General features: G+C 39.8%; 1 protein-coding gene across 6 annotated transcripts in view; it reads right to left on the bottom strand.

Moving 5' to 3' along the window:
• PTPRK (protein tyrosine phosphatase receptor type K) overlaps positions 1-25,341 on the bottom strand; it is a 579,201-nt gene that overhangs the window by 30,681 nt on the left and 523,179 nt on the right. For 4 of the 6 annotated variants that reach the window (XM_061623801.1, XM_061623800.1, XM_061623805.1 and 1 more), the window contains 8 exons: positions 15,983-16,167; positions 14,841-14,928; positions 13,453-13,529; positions 10,247-10,283; positions 5,244-5,341; positions 3,497-3,613; positions 2,660-2,829; positions 1,667-1,802 (listed from right to left, as the gene is read on the bottom strand). In XM_061623801.1, coding sequence (XP_061479785.1) covers positions 1,667-1,802; positions 2,660-2,829; positions 3,497-3,613; positions 5,244-5,341; positions 10,247-10,283; positions 13,453-13,529; positions 14,841-14,928; positions 15,983-16,167 — 908 coding nt within the window. The remainder of the gene's footprint in view (positions 1-1,666; positions 1,803-2,659; positions 2,830-3,496; positions 3,614-5,243; positions 5,342-10,246; positions 10,284-13,452; positions 13,530-14,840; positions 14,929-15,982; positions 16,168-25,341) is intronic. The other 2 variants (XM_061623803.1, XM_061623802.1) reach the window with 1 other exon arrangement.

The raw sequence follows: 25,341 nt of genomic DNA on the forward strand, positions 1-25,341 counted from the left end.
GGGCCTTCGTTGTGGAGCGTAGTGTACGGGCCGGTTCATATCGGGAGAGGCATTCCAACAGGTATCGTGGCCCTACGCCGTATAAGGCTTTATAGGTTAATACCAACACTTTGAATCTAGCCCGGAAGCTTATTGGCAGCCAGTGCAAGCGAGCCAGAACAGGTGTTATGTGCTCGGACCGCTTGGTCCTTGTTAGCAGTCTGGCTGCCACATTTTGCACTAGCTGTAGCTTCTGAACAGTCTTCAAAGGTAGCCCTACGTAGAGCGCATTGCAGTAGTCTAAGTGTGAGGTTACTAGAGCATGTACCACTGATGTAAGGTCCTCTTTACTCAAATAGGGGCGTAGCTGGGCTACCAACCGAAGTTGGTAGAACGCATTCCTTGCCGCCGAGGCTACTTGAGCCTCAAGTGAGAGGGAAGAGTCAAAAAGGACTCCCAGACTACGAACCCGCTCCTTTGGGGGGAGTGTAACCCCATCCAGGAGAGGGTATATATCCACCATCCGATCAGAGAAACCATCCACCAACAGCATCTCAGTCTTGTCTGGATTGAGCTTCAGCTTGTTAACCCTCATCCAGTCCATTGTTGCGGCCAGGCATCGGTTCAGGGCATCGACAGCCTCACCTGAAGATGAAAAGGAGAAGTAGAGCTGCGTGTCATCAGCATACTGATGACAACGCACTCCAAAACTCCTGATGACCTCACCCAACGGCTTCATGTAGATGTAATAGATTAGGCAGATAGCTTTCTTATTTTCTGATAGGATACTTTTCCTAGCAAGTCCTTTTGAATTGGCTTTTATTCCCCGATTATGATGCTTTATCTTTTATTTTGTTAACTTTAACTACTTCTTTTAATAAACTTATTAATATATTGGGGTTTGTGTATTTGCTCTTCAGCTCTCTAAGATAAAATCTAGTACTTGCCTTTGGGCTGTTTTGCTACATAAATTTTTTATGAACTCAAAGCTTTTCTTTGGCAAAATCCCAAGGACATCTGGTTTTAAGGCCTTTGTTTCTCATTGACCTGGGCTGACGACACAAAGAATTAGTGGCAGATACCATTGTGCAGGGTTTTGCCTGGTAAGTTAACAATTTTGCCTGAATTGCAAGATGGGTGGGTGGGAAAGGTGGAGTTCCTGGGTTTTGGGAACTTGACCTATGCCCCCCGGTCCTTGATACTTGGCACCCGGCATCATCATGAAACTTTCGAATAAGAGCAGAAGCAAGGAGTCGTGCTTCTTGTCCTCAATCTGACATATTAATGGCTGAAAGGTAGAAAATACTGTAGAATATATTTACTGCTGCTGTTAGGGATATTTAAACAGGCTGTGGAAGTTGAGAAAAAGATTGAGAGATGCACAGTTTTACTCTCCTCCCCCCCAAAACCCCTCAGTTTCAATTTGAAAAAAAGTTCCCCAAGTACTTTTGGCCCATCTCTACAGTATTTTAAACCATATTATGCTGACCTTCCCATTAGTAATTTGGTCTGGACTATGGCTCATTTTTGCTTAGTGGATTGCTGCCCTGGTCTACTTTGGAGGAAGGTGCAGGATATAAATCAAATAAATAAAGGTGAGATTTTACATTATTTCAAGGGCACCCAACTAAATGCATCTAAGAAGAAAATCAGGTCACTGATTATTAATAACAGATAAATAGAGTACCTCAGTCTGTACCATATTGATGCGGCGTGAACGTAATGCTTTAACACAATTGTAGATGTCAACAACACCTTCTCTTTCTGCCATGTCTAGCATGATGTCAATTACAATGTAACAGCCAGTTCGTCCAGCTCCAGCACTGGAATGAATCAGAAAATTATTTTCAGAGAATTCCTGCAATAAAAAAACCCAATTCCCTCTAACAAATTAAAAATCCTAGTAATTATATATGCACATTCTATTTTAAGATTACCTTCTTTTGTAGTAGTAGTAACAGTAGTAGTGGTAATAAACTTAAACTTGGCATATTTTAAATGTCGCTTATTAGCATGGGCACTACTGATGCGTTCTTGTGTAGTTCTCATTCACCTCTATGAAAAGTGCACAGGTGCAGTGTCTAGGACAAGTGTTTTCTGTGTTTACAGTTATAAATATTATTGTGTATGAAACCTATACTTAGCTGGTTCTGGGCATAGCTAGAAAATAGATGTTTTTCCTTTATGTTTAATACAAAATTTCACTTTTCACATACTATGGGCAAGTTGTGTGTTTGAAAATCTTTCCAAAGATAAAAGTCACATCTAGTTACAGCTGCTGCTTCCCTGCAGCCATTTGCATGAAGCATGGTGGCACACATTGTCTACTGCATTAATACAAATAGCTGCCAGGAAGCAGTGGACACACTGGTGGGTCAGGCATTACTACTTCCATTCACTTGCACTCCCAGAAACTACTTGAGATAGTCAACAGGGAAAGATGTTCAAATTTCTAAACCATATTCATACCTCAATATAGTTGAAAACACACTAGATCATTTAGAGCACATAAAATTAATTTTATCAGGGAAGCCTGGATGTTGGATGGTAGTATCATTAAGCTACATCTATCAGAGTTGAAAAAAACAGATAAACAAAGACCAAACCAGTCACACTAATACAATTTCACAAGAGACTATAGTTCATGCACACATCGAGAAGTTATAGAAAATGCATCTACCTCTTCTCTACACACCTGCAATGCACAACAATAGGTCCAGCACTAGGAGGGTTAGATAGTTTAACACGGCGTATAAATGAAAGAAGGCCTGTTGCATTATAAGGTACTCCATGATCTGGCCAGCCAGTAAAGTGGAACTGTTTAACTTCGCGGATTTCATTGTAACCTCTCTGTCAAAATTGAAAAACAAAACAAAACAATATTTTTCTTTGTTTGAAAGATCATGGGAAGGAAAAACATTCAAATCAAAATATTGAATTTTAAGACAAGCACAACAGCTGCCAGAATCAATAAACATTTTTGTTAGTATGCTAAGCCAAAAATATGAAAATTGTTGCTTAAAATGGGACTTCTACAATTGAATTTATGCATGACTATAAATACAATCTGTCAGTTTATCTTTATCAGCTTCCTTCATAAACTCAATACAATATTGAATGTGGCACTATTTTCATATCTTGAAAATTGTACATTTACAGAGCCAGTACTATATGTATTATAAAATTACAACATATGAAAAGATTTCCCAAGAAACCCAAAATTTAGCATATGAGCTTGCATGCAAGTAAAGAAGACAGTGTGAAACTATCTGTAAGGAAACCAGTCTTGTGAAGTGGTCAAAGTGTAGCAAGATGTAAATGCTATTAAGATGGATATGAATCAGGACTATTCCTTTGAGGCCACTACATTTTACAAGGAGGTATGAATGGAATAATGGCAGACTGTTATAGGACAAATATTGTAAATAAAATATATATGCCTTATATATTATTATGACACATACAATGCTAAACTTACAATACATTTTGAATATATAATAGTTTTAGATGTACTTACCCTTTCAAGAGTAAATGTTCTGACCACATACTCTGCAAGCGGTTCTACTTCCACACAAGTAACTTTGAAGTCTCCATAAACTTCAGTGTCATCAGGCCAATACTTGTAGCATTTAACCTAAAAATAACATTTTGGAAAAATCTCCAAATCAAGGACAGCAAATGCATAAACAACTGGCACATGTATAACATGCTATTAATTCTAACTAGTAATACAATAATATAGATGCCATTTCATGAATGAAAAAGCAGATGAAGATGCTTGGGGGAAAAAAGGTATAATACTCAAGTCTTAGTCTAACTGAGCATTTGTTTAACCCTAGCTACATCCAGGGCCAGCGCCACGCAGGACTGGCCCTTGGGCACCATCCTGCAGCACAGTATGGCCAAATACCCCTGCTTGATACAGGTGGCATGGGGCTTAAATACGCTGTCCACCCCACTTACCTGTCACATCAGCGCATACATATGCCATCACCCAAGATGGCGGTGGGGCATCAACCCCTTAGGGATGCTCCCACCGTCATACCGTGAGTGATGGTAAGCACTGCACTGATGGAACAGGCAGATGAAGTGGGCAGGCTTATAAAGCCCCTTGCTATCTGTATGTAGGGGAGAACCCGCAAGATCATGCTCTGCAATCTGTGGCAGCGCTGGGTCATTGAGTCCCACAATCCAACGCTGCTGCAGATTGCTGAGCAGGAACGTTACCGTCCCACACTAAGAAGGGGCTCTTCAGGGCCACGCTGGGCTCCAGGGGCCCTCAGCCAGAATCCAACCTGGCCACCTGCTGGCTCAGGGCTTGGCTACATCATATATTACAAATGGGTCAGTACTTACCTGTATATTATTTCAAATCACCCCAAAATTTTAATATCAGAATTAAATAGGAAAAAAATGCCAACCCAAGTTAAGTTGGACTTGATGGCCTTACAGCCCCCTTCCAACTCTACTATTCTATGATTCCATGAACCCTATATTTGATTTGACTTTTTATGTCAGTGCAACAAGCAGATAGAGGCTGAAATGCAGTTTAGGACCTTCAAGAAGAGTATAGCGCAGTTGTGTATAATCACAAAGGTTTTAAGCCAACTGGCCAGATCATGCTGCACTGAATTCTCTTCATTAGAACAACACTTCAAGAGATGCTATGATTCAGGTGTGGGGAACGTTTGGCCCTCCAGATATCACTGAACCACAACTCCCATTGTCTCTGACCACTGGCCATGCTTGCTGGGGCTGATGGAAGTTGGAGTTCACAACATCTAGAGGGCCAAAGGTTCCCCACACCTGCTATAATTGGTTAATGTTTCTACTATGTAAATGAGCCTGCACAAGTCTCTAGCTTGGACCTGTTCAGAAGTGCTTTTCCCTATACATGGTGGGGGAGTGACATTGTGCTTTCCTGGCCCATATGTATTTATCCCATCCTCGATGCCCTTCGTGCATGAACAGTTAGATGTAATGTGTATGCATAATGTGATTACAATCTAAATCATATGATCGATACTCAACACAAATCAATCATGCAATTTGGGATACGTGTGCTGGATTTTATACACATAGGCCCTTCAACATGTTGCACACATGGATGAGGGAGAACAAGTTCAATTTTGGGAGGTGTTCATCTGCATTAGCTTTTTTCATACCAAATTCTAGTACCTTTACTCTGCTTCTATTTTCATTAGCAAAAGAATTACCGAGTTCAATACGTTTCTTAAGGCTTCAGCATTTTCTAAGGTACTTACCCGCCCAACCTCAACTAAATTTGTAACCATAACAATGCACGCAGATTGTTCCTGCCAAATCATTCTCCAGAAATCATACACTGTTTCATGGACTGGCCCTGAAAAGAAAATGTTCTTAAATAAATGTAAAGTAACTACAAAGCCACTGATCTCTAAAATAGCTGCCAGTTATTTTCTAAGGTATGAATGACTCCAGTAATCCTTCTAAACCTGCTGCCCATAACTTATGCATCATTAGTGTTGAAGTATCTCACTGAAACCAGATTAGTTTTTTAAAAAATGAAGTAGGCATTAAGACTTGCCAACTTGCCTTCTGCACAAAAACACTGATATCTGTGAATTAATAGCGCTTTAGCATGGGTTCATTAGCATATGGAAAATCACCTTTTCATAGCTTTTCCTAAAAAATCCTATTCGTCTTACTCCCCTGGTATCAAGATTGATCATAGACAATCAGACTTCATGGCCTGTCCATGGTAGAACTTTGCAATTAAATAGAATCCCGTAATCTTGCTCACCTACTTAGGGAGAATTTGATTTGCAATGGCCCCTTACATTTCAGTCTAGTATCTTCACTTGTTAAGCCCTGCTTCTATTTTAATTATAATGAATTTATATCCCAGAATTTATATTCTAGACAAATAATGAAGGATAACACCATCAATAACAACTGGTCATGCTAGGTTTGGGGCCATTGAATACTACTTGCTAGAGAACAACAGTGGGAAAGGATTATTGCCTTCATGTCCTGCTTGTGCACTTTCCATAGGCACCTGGAGGGCCACTGTGGGATAAAGGTTGCTCAACTAAGATACACTTTAAAATAAGAAGTTGGAAACACCATTCATGCCTACATTTTGAACAGAAGTAAAATTCAATTATATTATTTCAGGAATAAATGACAAGCAAAAGGATCTGTGCAGATAATTTGCTATACAATCTTTAAACGCATCAAGCATCTACATATGAATTTTATTATTTGCAATTGCAGTGGACTCTTATCTGCAGTATTACCTGAAGATATATTAGAACATGAAAATTAACCAACACTATTTAATATGACTTAATTTTATACATCTTGCACAATTGTAAATATAATTTGAGATGTTAAATGACTCAAAATATTGAGGCCCTGATATTAGTGAACTATTATTTTCAAGGTTCTCATACTGTAAAATCTGTTCCACTGGTCAGGGCAAGCTTAACTGGGCAAAATTCACTGCAGTAATGGTTAATGTTTCATTATATTCTCCCAAAATGACAATGTACTATGTTCCAAATTATTAACAACAGTTTCTGCTATGGCAAGACACACATTTCAGATAAGACTGAGACCTTGCTTCTTTAAGCCAAATTATCTTTCTTTCACTATCATTCTACATGGTTGCAGCTATTGCCTAGTTGATCGATCTAGGTATAAAAAACAAAATCAAGGATCCATTATCCCAGTCTAGAGCCCCGTATTTATTGCAACTGGAGAAGCGGCTTTCCCCTCCTGCTTGCCTTGAAAATAAAATTAAACTTTTCAAGTGTACCAATTATAAACTCAGGCAGACAATTCTCTACCCCTTTCCCCAAACCAAGAAAAATCCTACCTTGGAGGAAGGGGTAACAGGCAACAGAAGCAGCTGTGCATTGCATTGTTGCTAGCCAGGGGTCATGGGGGAGTAGGGTTGCCAGGTTCAAGGCCTGAGACTAATCCTGTATCTTTAGGAGAAGAGAAAGTCAGCCAAGTACAGGTGTTCTTGCAACCCTGTAATGGGAAAAACCACAAGGTGGAGGTGGAATTCTCCTTTCCCTCTGCACAACTTTTAAAGATACTGAAGACCTCTTGGTTGCCAGGCCCAGCCTCCAAGAGGTCTTCTGTATCTTTAAAAGTTGTGCAGGGGGAAGGGAGAATTCCACCTTGCAGTTTTTCCCATTACAGGGTTGCAAGAACACCCTGAGCCTGGCACTCAGGCCCTAAGCCTGGCAACCCTAGTGTGTGAACATACTTTTCACACATCAACTGTTTGCTTGCATTATGGCATGTGCATAGACAATTTCTGGATTCCCTAGGGTTGCCATATTGCCCGGTTAGCTGGGTTTTACCCGGACTCTTTGCATGTCATCTGGCGCACGGTTAGCCCCTTAGGTGGCCCGGATTCTCAGCTTTAATAAAAAAAAAATTAAGTTTCTAGGTGGTCTGGTTCTCGAGATATACATAAAAATGTCAGCTGCCCCGACTATTAAATCTTTCTTTAAACAGTACTGTATAGCACTTTGTAGCTTTAACCCCGCCCGTTCAGGATTGCAGCCAATCAGTGAAGCCAGGGTTGCGTTTCAGTTTGATTGACCTGAGGCAGCTTCTAGAAAACGTCATTGCAATGCCAGAAAACGGTGGTTTCTCTCCCCCCCCCCCGTTTATCTGAAAAGCTCATAAATTGGGTAAGTATATACATTTCAGTTTTTTTCCTCTTGTGTGCAGGAGTCAGATCCTGGGCAGTATTTTGAAAACCTTCCCAATACTTGCTTTTGTAAAAGCAATGTTAATCCCATATGCCCAGAGTAAGTATAAACAGTTGCCAAACAGCGTAAAGTGGCATGATTTGGAATTTTGGGTTGTGTGAATGAAGTTGCTTATCATGTGAGGTTGCAGTTCTGTCCCTGTTTGAGTAAGCCCCACTGAATACACTGGGACTTGCTTCTGAATAAATAAACCTAGGATTGCACTATAAATATCTTTACAGTTTGTGTAAATAATAAATATATTTGATAGTCATGCTTATATAAATATTTCTTCATTTATCATATTTTTGGTTTTTGGTTAGGAATCCTGACTGGTTGTGAGATGCTTAGTTTTCTGTCTTACTCATAGGAATCTTGTTGTGGTTGGTATGGTATTGCATTTAAGAAATCACAGTAAGAAATGGCCTGAATCAGTATAAGGCAGATTCCTTGGTTCCTAAAAGTGGGAAGAGACTCAAGGGCCACAGTGACTCCAACACTTATTTATGTATTTTTATGTACAACATTTATATACCACTTTATTGTAAAAAAATATCAAAGCGGTTTACAGAAAGAATTAAAACAATAAAATTATTGGCAAAAGCATTAAGGACAGATGCTTAAAAACATTCAAAGTAATAAAACCAACAATGAGTTAAAAACAGATTTAAAAACACAATAGCTTCCACATGCCTGGAGAGGCTTGCCTCAAGAAAACTGATTTTAGCAGGTCCTGAAAAGAGGCATCTGCCTAATGTCAATAGGCAAGGAGTTCCAAAGCGTAGGTGCTGCCACTTTACAGGACTGATTTCTTACAAGAGCAGAACAAGTATTATGTGGCACCCATAACATGGAAAGCACAGCTTGAACTTGGCCTGGTAGCAAATCAGCAACCAATGTAGATTTCAGAGCAGAGGTATTATGTGCTGATAGGATCTCATTCATGTCAGCAATTGTGCTGCAGCATTCTGCATTAACTGCAGTCCCCAGGTCAGGTTGTGCTGCATGGGGATTTCTGTGACCGTGGCTGACTGCTGCTAGGATTTTTTTAGTTTGGGTTTTTGGTTATGAATCTTGACTGGTTGTGGGATGCTGAGTTTTCTGCCTTACTCATAGGAATATTGTTGTGGTTGGTATGGTATTACATTTAGGAAAGTGTTACTGCCTTTTGTGTTGTTTTTTTCCTATTTGCATTTCACTTATCTTTAACCTTACTCCGTTACAGCCATAGAAGCAACAACAGCATATGCAAGATAATGAACTCCCATTAGTGATAAGAGCAAGAATTTATAATTATTATTTTAATTAAAACAAGAGGCTTATCAGTACTTTGAAGAGGACCAGATATTTATTTTCTTTCTGAGCCCAGGACTGGGTCTTTCATGATGCCCGGTGTGGGGGGGGGAACAGGAGAGTAGTCGATAAGACAGACATCCTGGCATTGGTAATCTAATTAGCAAGGTATGTGTGGGGTTATTGCACACTTCCAGGCCCAGTGGAACCGGTGTAGATGTGGTTGATCAAAGGGAGAAGAAATTTTGAGTTAAGCAAAGCTCTGCTTTTATAAAACCTAAGAAACATACAGATACTTTGAATGTCTGATTGCCTGCACCAGTGGAATACTGGAGGAACTTGTAAAACTTGCTGCAACAGTATTTAGAACTGAGCATGTGGTGTGAAAGACTCCTTTTCCTAACATTTTGGCTTCTTGTTTTTCTCCACCCACCACATCTCTGAAATATATCGTATATGTAATGGTTAACCGTACTGCTGCCCTGACTTACTTTATGTTTGTTGCTATTTTGTGTTTTTATTATGTTTTTATATTGATTGTGTATTTTTATTGTTTTTATTATATTTGTAAGCTGTCCTGAGCTCTGTTTTTAACAGCAGAAGGGCAGGATATAAATCCTCTTAATCAATAAATAAATATTCCATAGCGTTGGAAACTAGTCTAGGCATTTAAGGCTGAAAATGTTGCTTTTTAAAAAAAGATTTCTTACATCTTTCCCAAGTTTTTGGAGGTAATTCCTAGGCACAAAAACAAAACAACCTGGACAATCCAAATATTAATATGCAAATAATTTGCATAATATGCAAATAATATGCATAATATGCAAATTAGCCTGCCCGGATTTGTGGAACTGGAATATGGCAACCCTAGGATCCCCCCCCCCCAAGAAATCAACACAGAAACATCAGACACAGTCTTGGAACCAAGTAAGACTATTGGCTACTCTGACTGGCAGTGGCTCTCCAGGATTTCAGACAGAAATCTTTCTAAGTCCTTTCTGGAAATGCCAGGAATTGAACCTGGGCATGCTATACTACTCAGCTACAGCCTTTCCATCATCAGTGGGATCATTGAGGTTTATGTAGGGTTTTAAATGCAGACATGAAAGTCCAGAGACCATGCTCACACACCTTTCCACATAATGGCTAGAGTAACCCTTCAGATATTGTCCAAACTGGCACTGATTTTTTAGAGTTCTGCGGATATTCTGGAAAACTCTTACCTTGGGTTGCAATGTAGTGACTTGGTCTTTGATATCCCTGAAACAGCAAAATATGTTGATTTCTACTATTAGCTTTAAAAGTAGAATCAAGTAAGGAAAATGAAGGCACACCCAAGACATTTGTATGTATCCCTTTCAAAATAGGCTAGTAGTAGCAGCTGTACTCAGTTGCCTAGCTTGAGTCATTTTTTAAAAAGAACCTTCCAAGTGCTGGAATTGGAATGAAATCTAATTGATGTCAGTAGATTTTATTTCTGAGTGAATGTGCTTAAGATGGGACAAAAAGTTCATGTAACCTAGTGCAACATGTACTTTAAGTAATATCATTAAATCAATGCTTTAATAGGTGTCTTATGTGGCTATTAACATTTATTTAATGTTAGATTTCTTCTAGTAGTTGTTCAGTGATGAAACTATAAGCTTTGCCTTCACTTTTTATAATTGAAATAGGTCTGTTTGCTACATTTTATAAGCTGTGAAACAATCACACTTAATTAGCAAAAACTAATTTTCACTATGAATGCACAAAAAATATTAGAGCCATAAATAATAAGCAGAACAGCTGAATGTTAGAGCTGGACAATGTGTATGCATGCACAATTTCAAAATCTACATGCAATATTGTACAAATTCTTTCTGCAATATTGTAAAACAGATTTTAGAATTAAAACCAACTGTGTGCATATATAATACTTTCTATAAAGACATGTATATACACACACATATAGTACCACTGAGCTTTTCCTGCACTACAAATACAGGCCAGGGCTCAATTTCTGTGATTTTGAACATTATTAAATTTATTAGAATATGAACTACAAATTAAATAAATAAACAATAACCAGATCCCATGTAAGTTATTTCATCAAAGTGCCAAATTTTTGCTAATGAAAAAAAGAAGTAATTTAGCAGTGCTAGCTTGCAAAGGAAAAAAAATTATATCCCCTTGTATACAAATGTGAGATAAAAACTTCATAGGCAAGTCTAAAACTCTTGAAAACACCCTCTTCACCAATGTTTACCCTCAATAATTACTATGTATTATCCTTGTTCTTAAAAAAAAAAAAAACCTCTGGAGGAAGCAACATTATGTAATTTTTCTATCGTACAGCACACTGTAAATAGCTTCAGCTAGGAAATGATTATTATGAAATGAATGCCCAAAGAGAATGACTCAGCAGTTTGTTTGTTGTTGAGAAATGTCAGCACAAAAGCTGTGGCCTTGCTGGTTAATTTGTAGAAGTATTGTTCTCTAAAGAGGAAATCAGGGACCTAACATGTGCAAATTCATTCTAATTTTCAGGGACCTTTCTATGAAGTCTGCTTGTTAAAATTGTTAGAGGTGAAGAGGGACACCACTCTATCTATGCAACAGAAGCTTCAGGAACTACACCTGCCAGAAATATTATTTTACAAGCACATGCAGGGCCAGCACCAAAGGATGGCCAGGTCAGGCCCTGGCCAAGGACCCCTGCAGCCCAGAGGGCCCCCTAAAGGGCCCCTCATATGGGTGGGAGAGTAGCGCTTCCCTGCTGTGGATCGCAGAGAGGGAGCTTCCAGGCCTTCCGCCCGTTCTCTCTCTCCATCTACCTCTCTCTCCTGTCTTCTGCTGCTGTGTGTGCAGGGCTGCCATCAACTAAGCTGGGGGTGGAGGCTTCTTTAATGGGCTGATGCCCCTACCACCATCTTGGTTGATGGCAGGCATGTGTGCGCACGTAGCGTACTGCGCATTTGTGCCATCAACCAAGATGGCACCAGAGGCATCAGCCCCTTAGAAAAGACTCCGCCACCATCTTGGCTGATAGCAGCCCTGGCGCACAGCGTAGGAGACAGGAGAGAGGTAGGTGGAACAGGCAGGAGCCACGCACCTGGGCAGGTTGGCTAAGGGCCCAGTAATGCCTGGCACCGGTCCTGAGCACATGTATAAAGGAACAAAATAAAAATTTAAATATACAGGATCTTTGAAAATAAAGTATTCTATTAAGACATACCACCTTTATAGGCCCTACATTAATTGGGTTGGTCATAGTCACGCTTAGAGTTAATGGATCTCATTTGTGACTGAGACAGCAATCCTAACCCCACTTACCTTGGAGAAAGTCCCACTGAACTGAATAGGACTTACTTCTGAGTAGACATGGTTAGGATTGCACTATACATCTGGATCAAAACTATTTTAAAGTTGCCTACTCTCCTTTTTTCACCTAGCTTAAGTAAAATCATATTCAAACTGAATTTTTCATTATTTGAATTTATTTCTGTTTAATATGTCTTTCAAAAACATGTCCATTACTTGGTTACAAATAATCTGTGGTGGAATCATGAAACATACACTGTGGCTTGTATGGGCCCCCAGAACAGATGGGAGGGGGCAGGAGGGCAAGGAAATGAAAGACGAGTTGATTGGATACAGCCCTATGTCTGTAAATATATATGTTTGTGTATATACTATATATACAGTACCATATCAAATTGTACCTTGACTTGAATAATAAATATGAAGGTTCAGCACATCAAGAAAAATGATAAGGACTGGACTCCCTTTTAATAAAAGGAGACAATTTACTACCATCACCACCACCACCAAGTACTCCTTCCGTATCATAACCAGGTCTCTTCAGAAGCAACACTATACACCATACCATCCAGCTTCTCACATGAAAATGGAATGCAAAATAAGAGCTACTAACCAAAGCAAACAAAAATAATACTCAAGCAAAATATGATTTTTCTTTAATGGATGAGTTCAGCTGGTTTAGCTAATGGTTTTCATGACTACACTATAGGACTAAGCTAACTTTTAAAATACAGGTACAAACATAAATTAATAGCACAAAGGAACATTAAAAAGACCAGATATATAAATGGGGTTAATTAAATGAGGCATGCACATATATCTAGTAATAAAAATTAGAAGGGTAAAGCAACGTAGAATGTTCGCTATATTAAATAGTCATAACAGGATGCTGTTATTCACATATAGTGGTACTTACATCCCTGTACAGCCAAATCTACAGCCCAAACCAAAGTCAGATGTGAAAGAAAGCACAACAATGTCAGTGAGTACTAGGACGGAGAACAAGGAAAAGTGTACATTTTGTTCTTTATCGGAAAAAAAAGTCATTCAATTCGTAGGAATTGCATGCAGAAAAATTTTCACAGAGAGAAGCTGGAAAGAAAAGAAGCAAGTTATACAATCTACTTACATCAATGTAATTAGCATTAATGTAGTCTGAAGAAGGATCATCTTCTACAGGTTGTAATATCACTCTGGAGTGGTCATCTGTAAATATATTGTGTCAGTCAAACTATTCTTCAGAACAAATGTAATATATATGGATGGATCTAAACTGACATATATGATGGAAGGAACTAACAGATATTAACGTCCAACAAAATATGCATTTTAATCCTGGGCTACTTTTAATCCAGAGCTAGCCAAAGTGATGCCTCCAGATTTTGATGGACTAATCATTGCTATTAATCGGCCATGATGGCTGGGGATGATGGGACTTTGAGTCTAGCAACATCTGGAGGGGACCACACTGGCTACCCCAGTTTTTATACCTTAAAAGGGGAAAAATTGTATTAGCAGAAGGAAAATGCTTCTATATCTGTTTAGGAGTTTCACTGCAATGTGCCTGTGATGTTCCATATTTCTGTGTAAATGATTGTCGTGTATTTATTACAATGCTTATGGTAAGTGAGATTTTAATAGGGTGAGTATATGTAGTGAGAGTTGGGATGAGGGAATCAGAGTATGGAATGCTGGTGAACGCTGTGCATGATGACTGAAAAGGGGTTCCCCCAACCTCTGGAGCAGATTTGGGAATGGTATGGTGCACGTGCAGGAGAGGAAAGGAACCTGTTTTGTTAGTGCTAATTCTTATTATTATTAAATTTATATCCCACCCTTCCTCCCAAACATTTTGAGCTAGCACTATTATTATTTAGTTGAATACTGCCCTGAGGCCCACCACTCACAAAATGGTGGCAGAGGGAGGAATAATTTGGCATAATTAGCTGGCAATTATTGACATTATTTTCTATTGATTTCTAATCCCTCTATGGAAATTGCTAAATTCTTTGCCACAGCATTTTCATTGTGAAAAGCAGTTCCATAGTTCAGCTTTCTTCAGATTCAACACAGACATTATCTCTGGAGGTATTCTGACTCAGTTCTCCATTTTAGGATTAATATGCTGATTCAGATATGTAGACAGGGCTTTTTACTTTATATTTTCCCTTCCCTTCCATGCCTCTCGAATTGTTTTTACTCATCTCCTGTGATTCCTTCTCCCCCTCCTACTTAACTTGTAACTTATCATCCTCCCTCCAAGTTGCTATGTTCCTTCCCTCTCCCCATTGTTCAGCTGAAAGGCTAAATAGCAGAGCAAGATGCCTCAATTCCCTCTCAAGTTGCTGCTAGGCAACAGTGGTTTGTATTAAGCATGCACATGGCTAGTCTACCAGGCAGGGGAAAATGGATGAGTGCTAGAATCAGGTATCTTGTCTGAGCTTACTTGGGAGAAAGATAATATAAAACAGTAATAAATTATTTACCGGCAAAGTTAAATATCCACTCTTAACTTACACGCTATAATGTTTCCGTATCTATTCTTCGTTCTGTTTTGATCCTTTTTTGCCACATCCCAAGAAGCTGACTGTCCTTCAAAGAAGCTCTTTAAAAAAAAAAATAAGGGAAAAGAAATTACTATGCAGGCATAATTTTGCATTTATTTCAACATATATTTTAACTTTGAAAATAATAAACACCTATATGTTTCTGTTAGAAATACATTAGATGGAATAATTGTGCTCTCACTGGAAACTGGTCTGTGGGCATAAACAAGCAAGGAACAAATCTGGGACCTGCTGCTTTCTGGGCAGGGAGGCCTTCCCTGCAAAAAAGCTAGAGGTGTTTTTGCTCTCTCCTATTCAACTATTCCTAATATAAATAACTTTTAACTGTCCAATTTCAAATAAGTAAACATGTAAAGAAAATACTTCTCATTTATACATTGCTTCTATCATAGTGGCAAATTCAGTATTTCTCAAATGAAACAACACAAGATGGACTTGGACTAGCATGTTGCTCATTCACAGTAAGCCATTCTTTTATGGCTTGCCATGTTGTCCAAAGGTGGCCATAGGCTCTGTACACTGGATCTGTACTCTTGATTTTTTTCAGTTTATGTGCACCAACATAAGGAGTTCCCACTGGATCAGACCAATAGTCTGTTTCTCACAATGCCAAAAGCATGATATCAAGTGGGGTTTGATGGATCCTGCTACCACAATCCCGATACCCTCTCCATGCCATTATACTAACAACTTATCCTCACATAAATATTACTGTTGCAATAGCTGTCATAAGAATCGCTATGGAAAATTTGCTCCATAAAAAAGAGGGACTCTTGGTATGAAGTGCATATTCCTACAGGTAGCTCCTGATTTGTCAACTGTAGTTAGTAGGTAGCCAGTGATATGATAACATCAGTTCCACATACCCCCTTTCTAGTGCTTTATAACAGTGTCTAAAGCAGTGAAATTTCTCTTTGGGATTATTTCATTGACTCATGATTCACAAAAGAAGTGGTCTTTTAAAAATCTAATCCTATTAAACATTCATTTTAATCTTATTGTAATTAAGAACTCTCATAAAAACAAGAAGCTGTGCTCTCAAAGAGCCTCTCCCCCCAGGGTATTGAAAAATGTAGCTGATGACATTTTTACCTCATATTCTTCTTTAAAACCATAGCTGTCAGATGTTTTCATGAGGTTAATGTGCTGCAGTAAATCAGCTACTCTTATAGCAGGATGGAGTTGGCCTGTTTGGTATGGGGACTCTGTTCCTTCACAGAGATAGCGAGGCACATCTAACAGACGACTTGACTCTGCTGTTGCGCTGTGGTTTTCATCTGTGGTTTTAAGATCCAGGAGAATAAAGCAATGTTCAATAACAGTGAAACTGAAATGCCTGAGCTACAGTCCAGTTTTGAATTAGCTTGCAGCAGCATTCTGCAAAGATTTTGGAAGTTGCAACAGTAAATGAATAAGAAACAAGTATGTTCTGACTTTATTTAAATACACACACAGTAAAAAACACACACATTAAAATCAAATTCATTGTCCAGCAGTAAAAGATCAAACTTAATTTTAAGTTTCAGTAGGCCAACTCTGCTCAGCATAGGTTGCTAGAAAAAGCTCCTGCCCAACTTTTGTACATAGCTGATGGGTCTCAAGGTTGCTTACAACACCACTGTAGTCTTCATATGCCCTCTATACTTATTGATTATAAAATAAGCTGCCAGTATTTATTTGGATCTAAGGCAGCTTTACAATTTATGGCTGCCGCATGGAAACAATTCATGTACCTTTGGAGATGTGAGGTAAAAATAATCATTACACAAAAAGAGTTCACACTGAGATAATAAGTATATGGAACAATTTTATGGCCTCATGTGTGTGGGGACATCATCTAAAAATTGAGCTGATGTTGGTTGGCTTTTGAGAATCTCAAAGTAACCTTCTTGTTTTTAAATAGAGCCATCACTTTCACATTCTGATTAAGTGTTTCTAGTGGTATCTGGCTAGGCATTGGAAGCACAACTGGATGAACCATGATCCAGTGTTGCACGTTGGAGAATTTTCCAAAATGGAAAAAATCCCAGTGCTTTATTTTTCCATTGTCTTTAAATTTTTACAAGAATTGCAATACAAATTTCTACATAATATAATATTTAAACCACATTGGAGGTACTTTCTTTTCCTCTTATTTCCGTTCAAATACTTGTGGTATATTTAGACAAAAGGAAAGACAGAAGTAAAATAAATGTGCCAGATTAGATTACTGACTAAGGCATCAGAAATTTTTCCAGTGAAAACTGGAATTTTTCCTATGCAGATTATCCCAATTCAAAATGTTCTGGAAAACCCACATCACTACCTTGACCTGATACAGCAATCCCAATTTTGCATTATCTTAAATAAAGTATCTAGTTAAATGAGACAGATTTTTAAAATATATTTTATTATTATTCTGGAGAAGAATATGCATTTAGGGGGGAAATCACATGATCCATAAATACAGCATTAACAACAAAAAAGTTAATGCGATGATCCCACTACTACACTGTACACATTAAAAAGTGAACAAGATTCTATGTCAGAATCAGTACATTCAGATACAGCTAAAGAACCTTTGCATCATTTTCAAACATATCACCTCCTTCAACTGCAGGCTCACTCCATTGACATAGGGACACTTTTAAATGTATTAACATACATGTATTAAATGTATTGACATAGGTACACTTTTGTATTAAATTATTTGGGATTGATAATTTCAGAATGAATACTAGATTCCACGTGTCTAGTGTGATATTGCTATATCTAGTCACTTGCTAGCCACAGTTGCCCCAGCCAACACCTGTTTATTGAGGAAATACATGAAGAAGAAATACAGGTATGACTGTAGTGTATGACAAAGCTTTGAAAGATAGTTAAAAAGAAAACAGTCTGCAACTAATTTCATATTTATGTTATGTACTGGACTGAACTTAGAGGTGTCCTATTTGGTAGCAGATTACTTGCATTCCAAATCTGAATTTTAGGAATTTACTTCCTCTGCCCTAATCTGTCTCCACCAACCAGAAACATTTGTGACAATTGTACCATGATTGCACTGACTATTTCAAACTAGGCACATACCAAATTCCAATAAAGTTCAGAGCCAAAGTTAGATATAAGAATAAGAAAGGCAATCATGTTATTATATTAAAGTAAATTCACATAGGCAAAAAACCTTGCGGTTTAAGAACGTGCCTATAGCCCACAGATATTTCTTTCAAACTTTAAAAAGCAGGGAAATTGGGCAGCTATAGTGAATGCACCAGGGGAGCAGGAGACCCGACCTCCTCTCTGAGATATTGGACTGCCCTACAAATTTATCAAAATGCAAACACAATTTGGGTTGGTCTTTCACAGTCCAATCCACTTCCTGTGTAGCTTGGAAGAATTTGGTAACGTGCCTCTGAGCACATCTCCAAAGATAATTATATTTTTGTATGTTTGTTGGTGTTCTTACTTTGCTTCTTTCCTGTGTTACTAATGTTTCTACAGAGAATCTAAACTAGAAAATTTTGTTTCCCTCATTATTCATCCTAGAAATCTGTCTCAAATTTATTTTTATTAATTTCAAAGCCTTTTTATTGGTCTATGTCATATGATGGTGAAGACAGCCTTTTGTGTTTCAAATTGGAGGTTATGTTCTATTTCTATTTTGGGTGCATTAACAGTTGAATCTGAAACTGCAGTTTGATGTAAAATCAGACTGATTACAATATGTTGTTACTTCAGCAATGACTCTGGCTGTTTGAAAAAAGAGGATGCATGTTTTCAGCCTGCTATGTTTAAACCACTTCATTTAAGGCAAGGTGGGCACGATCAATTAAAAACATAGAGCACACCTAGAATTTTTGCTAGAATATATTTCACCTCCCACTGTTTTATCTTGTGCAAATTGAGACACTCCTGAGGTCCACTGGAGACTATTCTGCAGAAGTCAGTGCCATTATTTCATAATTATATTTGGAGGGGGGTTAGTGTAAATTTTGCAAAGTGTTGCTGTACTTCACATATTCACAGAAACAGAAACAAAAGAAAATGATTTCCTATAGGAAACTTCACTAAAATTGCAAAGTAAACCAGACATATTTAAAGTGACCATCTGAACTATCAACTGTCTTAATAATGTTGCTTCCTCCCTGCTAAAACAAGATCAGCACGGCACATGTCTTCTTTCTATTCTTTGGGCTGATTGCAGGTGTTGCCACCACTCACCATATGCTCAGAGGCACATTACCAAATTCTTCCAAGCTAAACAGGAAGTGGATTGGACTGTGAAAGACCAACCCAAATTGTGTTTGCATTTTGATAAATTTGTAGGGCAGTCCAATATCTCAGAGAGGAGTTCAGGTCTCCTGCTCCCCTGGTGCATTCACTACAGCTGCCCAATTTCCCTGCTTTTAAAAGTTTGATAGAAATACCTGTGGGCTATAGGTATGTTCTTAAACCGCAAGGTTTTTTCCCCCTATTAGTGAATTTCCCTGCTTTTTAATCCAAGAGGTAAGAAATGGGATCCTGTCCAAGTTTGCTGAGAATGGATTGATCATTTGCATGCTTATTGAGTTCAGTGGGATTTACTCCCCTGCAATCATGCTTAGGATAGGTGAAACTGACCACAGAGGATGAGGATGGCAGGAGGAGGAGGAGAGGAAATGCAGAGGAGAGGACTGAGATGGGAGCAGGCACGAGGGAGGGAGGAGGACAGGTTTGATCATTTGCATGTTTATTGAGTTCAGTGGGATTTACTCCTGTGCAATCATGGTTAGGATAGGTAAAACTGACCAGGGGGGAGGGAGGGCTGGAGTGGGCAGGGGAGGAGGAAGAAGGAAGAGGGGAGGGGAGGAGGAAGGGAGAGAAGAGAGAAAGCAGGTCTGATCATTTGCATGCTTATTGAGTTCTATGAGATTTACTCTTATGCAATCATGGTTAGGACACGAAAAACTGACCATGGGTGAGGAGGAGGGAGAGGGGGAAGGAGCGTTTTGGAAGGGGGCAAAGGAAGGGGGAGAGGAGGGCAGGTTTGATCATTTGCATGCTTACAGAGTTCAATGGTATTTACTTCCGTGCAATCATTTTATTTTTATTATTTATTTAATTTGTATCATGCTTAAGATAGGTAAAACTGACTATGAGGAGGAGGAAGGGGAAGGAAGGGATTGGAAAGGGATGGTGATGGCAAGTGAGGGGCAAAGGAAGGGGGAGGGAAGGGGCAAGAGGGAGGGGATAGGAGGGAGGAGAAGGGAGGGTGAGTTTGATCATTTGCATACTTTTTGAGTTCAGCGGGATTTATTTCTGTGCAATCATGTTTGAAAATGGAAATGGACTGCCTTCAAGTCGATCCCGACTTATGTTGACCCTATGAATAGGGTTTTCATGGTAAACAGTATTCAGAGATGGTTTTCCATTGCCTTCCTCTGAGGCTAAGAGGCAGTGACTGGCCCAAGGTCACCCAGTGAGCTTCATGGCTGTGTGGGGATTCGAACCCTGGTCTCCCAGTTTGTAGTACAACACTGACCTGGGGGAGGGGCAGGGAAGGGAGTGGGAGGGAAGTAGATTGGGTGGGTGGGGACTGGGCAGAAAGTAAGCCCCTTTCCTTTCCAAAAGGAAAACATTGTGAACAGTATCATTGCTTTTCAGCGTTTCCTCCACCTTTTTATTCTACAGCAGGCACATGTAGCCTTCCACCCAAATTTATACCAAAGCTGTCCTTGGCCACATGCACACCAGGCCTTTATTTCACTTTGGACAGTCATGGCTTCTCTCAAAGAATCCTGGGAATTGTAGTTAGTGAATGGTGATGAGAGAGTGGCTGACTGTTAAACCACTCTGCCCACTGGAGCTCTCTCAGTGGAACAGGAGTCTCCTCTCAGCACCCTTCACAAACTACACTTCCCAGGATTCTCTGAGGGAAGCTATGACTGTCTCAAGTGAAATCAAAGTCTGGTGTGGGTATGGCCCCTGATTAGGCAAGCCCAGCAGCTGTGAGTCTGGCTTTTAGAACTCTGACAGTTGGTTCTTACTGAGCATGCCCGACGTTATCATAGGGTTCCAGCCAAAATTTATTAAATTAATTTAAAATCAGCCAGGCATTTTTTTAACTTTTAAACGGCAGAAGATGAATGTTAGAGTATGGAGCAAGGTCACAATATGGGGCAATTAGGTTTACAGGTCCTCTGTGAATATGGCTGATTTTTAATGAATTTCAATGAGAACTCTCAGAGAAAAAAGTCCGGAAGGGCTCTGGGTTCCCCCCCCCTTTTTACATTTGAACTCTCTATTCTCTCTGACTGTTTTGTGTATCGCCATGAAAATGGGTTGTTCATTTCAATTAATGGGTGTTTCATTAAACTGAGTAACAGTGTGAATAACAAGTCAATGTCATATTAAATCTAGTATTTCACTCATTATGCCATATGTATTGTAACAGAAATCACCTCATTGGCAGCTTTACACAGCCAGCATTCAGTCATCATACTGAACCACAGTTTAGCATGATTGGAACTAGACTAGGAAAGCCTTTTCTCAGGTAGACTACTCTTGCATACTCCCCTCCTCTTGTCCTCCAGAGAGAAGTAGTTCAGAAGCTTTTGCTTTTGTCCAGTGATAGTTTGATGTGTGTCTGAACAGGTCAATGTTGATTATGGTTTGTTTGAAATAAGACAACTTGAAATGATGATTCGTGGCTATGTGTTCCTTAGGATTCTATGGTGTAGTGACATCTGAACACGGCCAATGCGTTTCCTCAAATACTTACCAGTTATGGGGACTGTAGCCCATTGAAGCATTAACAAAAGCAAATAGAACTTGAGACATATTTGAAGTCTTGTCTTATATTAGAAAACAGTGAAAGCTTAATCTTTAAAGTTGTAGAAGCTTAAAATGATGGTAAATAAAAGCTTTTACAATTTTGAAACAATTTTTTTAAATAACTTTGTGCCATTTAAGTCACCACATGCATGTGTGCACACACTTTAAAATATATTACAAAGACAAAATTGTTTCTGAATGTAAAATTACAGGAGCTATACACTATTAGAGATTATACGTATGAAATGGAATGAAATGCCAAATACAAAAAAAGGAAGAATGTCCAATACCAAATATCTAATATGAATACAAGCTCTCATGAACTTCAACTAAGACTTTTTGCCTCACATAAATAATATTTGTCAATGAACAACAAACAAAAAAACCACAATGTGATGTGAACGCATGCAGACACTGTCAGGTCTTTCAGTTTTGCCCTGGGGTTGCTCTTAACAGCTGTCTGTCTCGCTAAAATTCTAACAGATTAACCTTTGCATGTCAATAGATTTGTTACAGCTAACTCAGTTGGAGGCTTTGATAGCTCTAATGTCACATCAAATATTCTTGTTTAGTAACTACATGTCAGTAACAGCCTCATGATGAAAAGAGTTAGGAAAACAGCACCCAATCACTGAGGTTAAATGTAGTGATTATATACAGATGTGAATTATAGTTTCAAATTGTAATCAAATCATTATCAAATGGCTGAATACAAGCATGGGACTCTGATAAAATACTGAATTTGTGCATAAAATACTGTCCAGGGTTTGATACTGAAGTTCATTTGGTTACACCGCTGGATGATCTATGCCAGACTTGACCAGCCATGGAACTCTTAGTGGGTCTTAGAAGCACAGTAGTGTAGTAGACCTGATTTCAAATCCCTATGGAGCCTATGGGATAACTTTGGGCAAGTCATTAGTTCTCAGCCTCGTCTATCCCACAGAGTGACTATAGAATAAAGGGAAACAGGAAACATTCATGCCAACATAAGCTCCTTAGATAAAGGGCAAGGTAAAAATGTAATTAATAAGCTAGCTCTTTTAATGTTAAATATCGAAGTGTGGTTCTCAAACAGCAGTTCCCATGCCACATATTAAGCTGTTTTTAAAACTGGGAGTATTTTTAAAATCATCCTGTGATATGTCATGGGAGTCTAAAGTCTAATAGGGTATACTCAAACCTTAGTTAAGCTAAAGTAGCTCTTTGGATCCTGGCCTAAATTTCTCAGCTCAGAAAGTTATAATGAATTCCAAAGGGCTTTGAACAGTGAAATCAATACTCTTTATTCCTCATGTTGCACATCTATGATCTAATACTGCCATGTAGTTTTTTGGGATGCTCGGATTCAAGATGGCAAAGTAAATAGGTGTTTGGGACTATCACTGTAGTGCAATGCACTTTTTGAACAAACATCAGTTTGCATTTGAATTTGGATCCATGTCATTGTGGTTTCTGCCCAGGGTTCAACACTGAAGTTCACTTGGTTATAGTGCTGAATGATTTATGCCTGGAAAAGGATAGGGCTGATTTTCCTGTCTCAGCCCTTGATTCCATCAGCCATAGTAGGTATCCTTTTGGATTACCTGTCTGGAATGGGAATGGGGAACCATGTTGCAAAGGTTGCTGCTACCTGCCAGGGAGGTCCCAGAAGGTAGTGCTAGGGCTATAGTTTGTTACCACGTCTGTGGTGTTCCACAGAATCTTGATTCCTATGGTGTTTAAGATTAGGCTGCAGGATTAAGAGGTCAGCAGATTTCAACTGGGAACAGTAGAAGAAATGTTGAACAAGTGTCTGGATTTGGTAATGGCTGGATTGAGTTTGTTAGCCCCTCATCCTTACAAAGAATGCAGTACTGTTGCTGCTTTGATAGCTTTGGGGGTTGCTATTTGGTGTGCTCTGGGTGGGGTACACTGGCAGACTGAGAATGCTGCTAAATTGAGACACTACACTGGTTGCTCAAGTAGAATCTGTGACACAAAGGGCTACAGCTGATATGGCAGCTATAGTCCCTCCTATCTATGCTCTGGTAGCATCCAGGTTAGATTACCTGTGGGGGGGAGGAGTTGCTGTGGTCTACAGAACTTCCAACTCTGTCACCAGGAAACCACTCTGTCTTGGAGCTGGCTGTGAGGGCCTGCACCTGATGTTGGGCCAAGGAGATGGTAAACTAGAGTGGCTGCTGGTGTATCATCCACCCTGCTGCCTGGCAGCTTCTCTGACCGAGCTGACGGAGGCTGTATCAGCTGTGGTATTGGAGGAGCCCAGTAGTCCAGGGTGATTTCAATGTCCATGCTGAAGCTGCCTCTAGTGTTCTGGCTCAGGACTTCATGGCCTCCATGATGACTGTGGGGCTGTCTCAAGTAGTCATTGGCCCAAAGCACAGAGCAGGGAACATCTTCAAGTTGGTTTTTGCTCCAGATGGAGGAAGGGTAGTCTAGAGATGGGGGGGATGTCACTCCACTGTTATGGTCAGACCATTTCCTGGTGATATTTAGACTTACGGCTCTAATCCTCCCCTGGAGGAGTGATGGACAGATTAAGATGGTCCGCCCCAGAGACTAATGGAATCCACTGGATTCCTGAATGCTGTGGGGGAGTTTCCAGTAGATAGAGCAGGTGACCCTGTTGAAGCCCTTGTCACACTGTGGAACAGTGAGGCGTGTCGGGCTCTTGACACGGTTGCCCCTGAGCAGCCTCTCTGGCATTGTGGAGCCCAGTTTGCACCTTGGTACACCAGTGAGCTAAGGGCCATCAAACAGGCTGGATTATGGCTAGAGCACAAGTGGTGAAAGATGTGCTGTGAGGCACATTGGGCACGAGTAAAACATCATAACAGTGCCTACTGTGTGGCAGTGAGGGCGGCAAAGAAGGCCCACTTGTCTACCACTATTGCATCCAGTAGCCATCCAGTGGAGCCTTTCTGCATTGTCAAGGGTCTGTTGACATCAACTCCAAGAATTGGAGTTTTAGACTCTTTGGAGGCCCACTGTGAATTGTTTGCAAGGCACTTTGAGGGTACAGTTGCTCACCTCTGTAGCAATCTTGATGCCTCATCCACATCTACTATAGTCCACACTGAGGTGTCCAGCGTGACTTCTGCTGCAACTTGTTGGGAACGGTTTTAGTTTGATATGGCCTGATGACATGGACAAGGTGCTTGCAACAATGCTGCCAACAACGTGTCCTCTTGACCGTTGCCCTTCTTGGCTTATTAAAGCTTGCTGAGGAAGTTTGACTGAGTGGATCCAAGGTGTGGTCAATGCATTATTGTGGGAGGAAGTGATTCCACCCTCTGTGAAAGAGGCGGTGATCTGTTCTCTCCTGAAAAAGCCCATCCTGGACCCACTGGTCTGCGACAACTACGGCCCGGTTGCAAATATTCCCTTCTTAGGGAAGGTGATTGAGAGGGTTGTGGTGCAGCAATTGCAAGTACTCTTGGATGAAACAGATTATCTTGACCCATTCCAATCTGGGTTCAGGCCTGGTTATGGGACTGAATCAGCCTTGGCCACCTCGATGGATGACCTTTATTGGGAGAAGGCCAGGGGGAGTGCAACCATGTTATTCTTGGTCTGTTGGCGATGTTTGATACTATTGAGCATGGTATCGTTCTGGGCCAACTTGGTGAGATGGGTATTGGAGACACTGTTTTATA

Source organism: Rhineura floridana, chromosome 4, assembly GCF_030035675.1.
Source record: "Rhineura floridana isolate rRhiFlo1 chromosome 4, rRhiFlo1.hap2, whole genome shotgun sequence".
NCBI classification, from domain to species: Eukaryota; Metazoa; Chordata; class Lepidosauria; order Squamata; family Rhineuridae; genus Rhineura; species Rhineura floridana.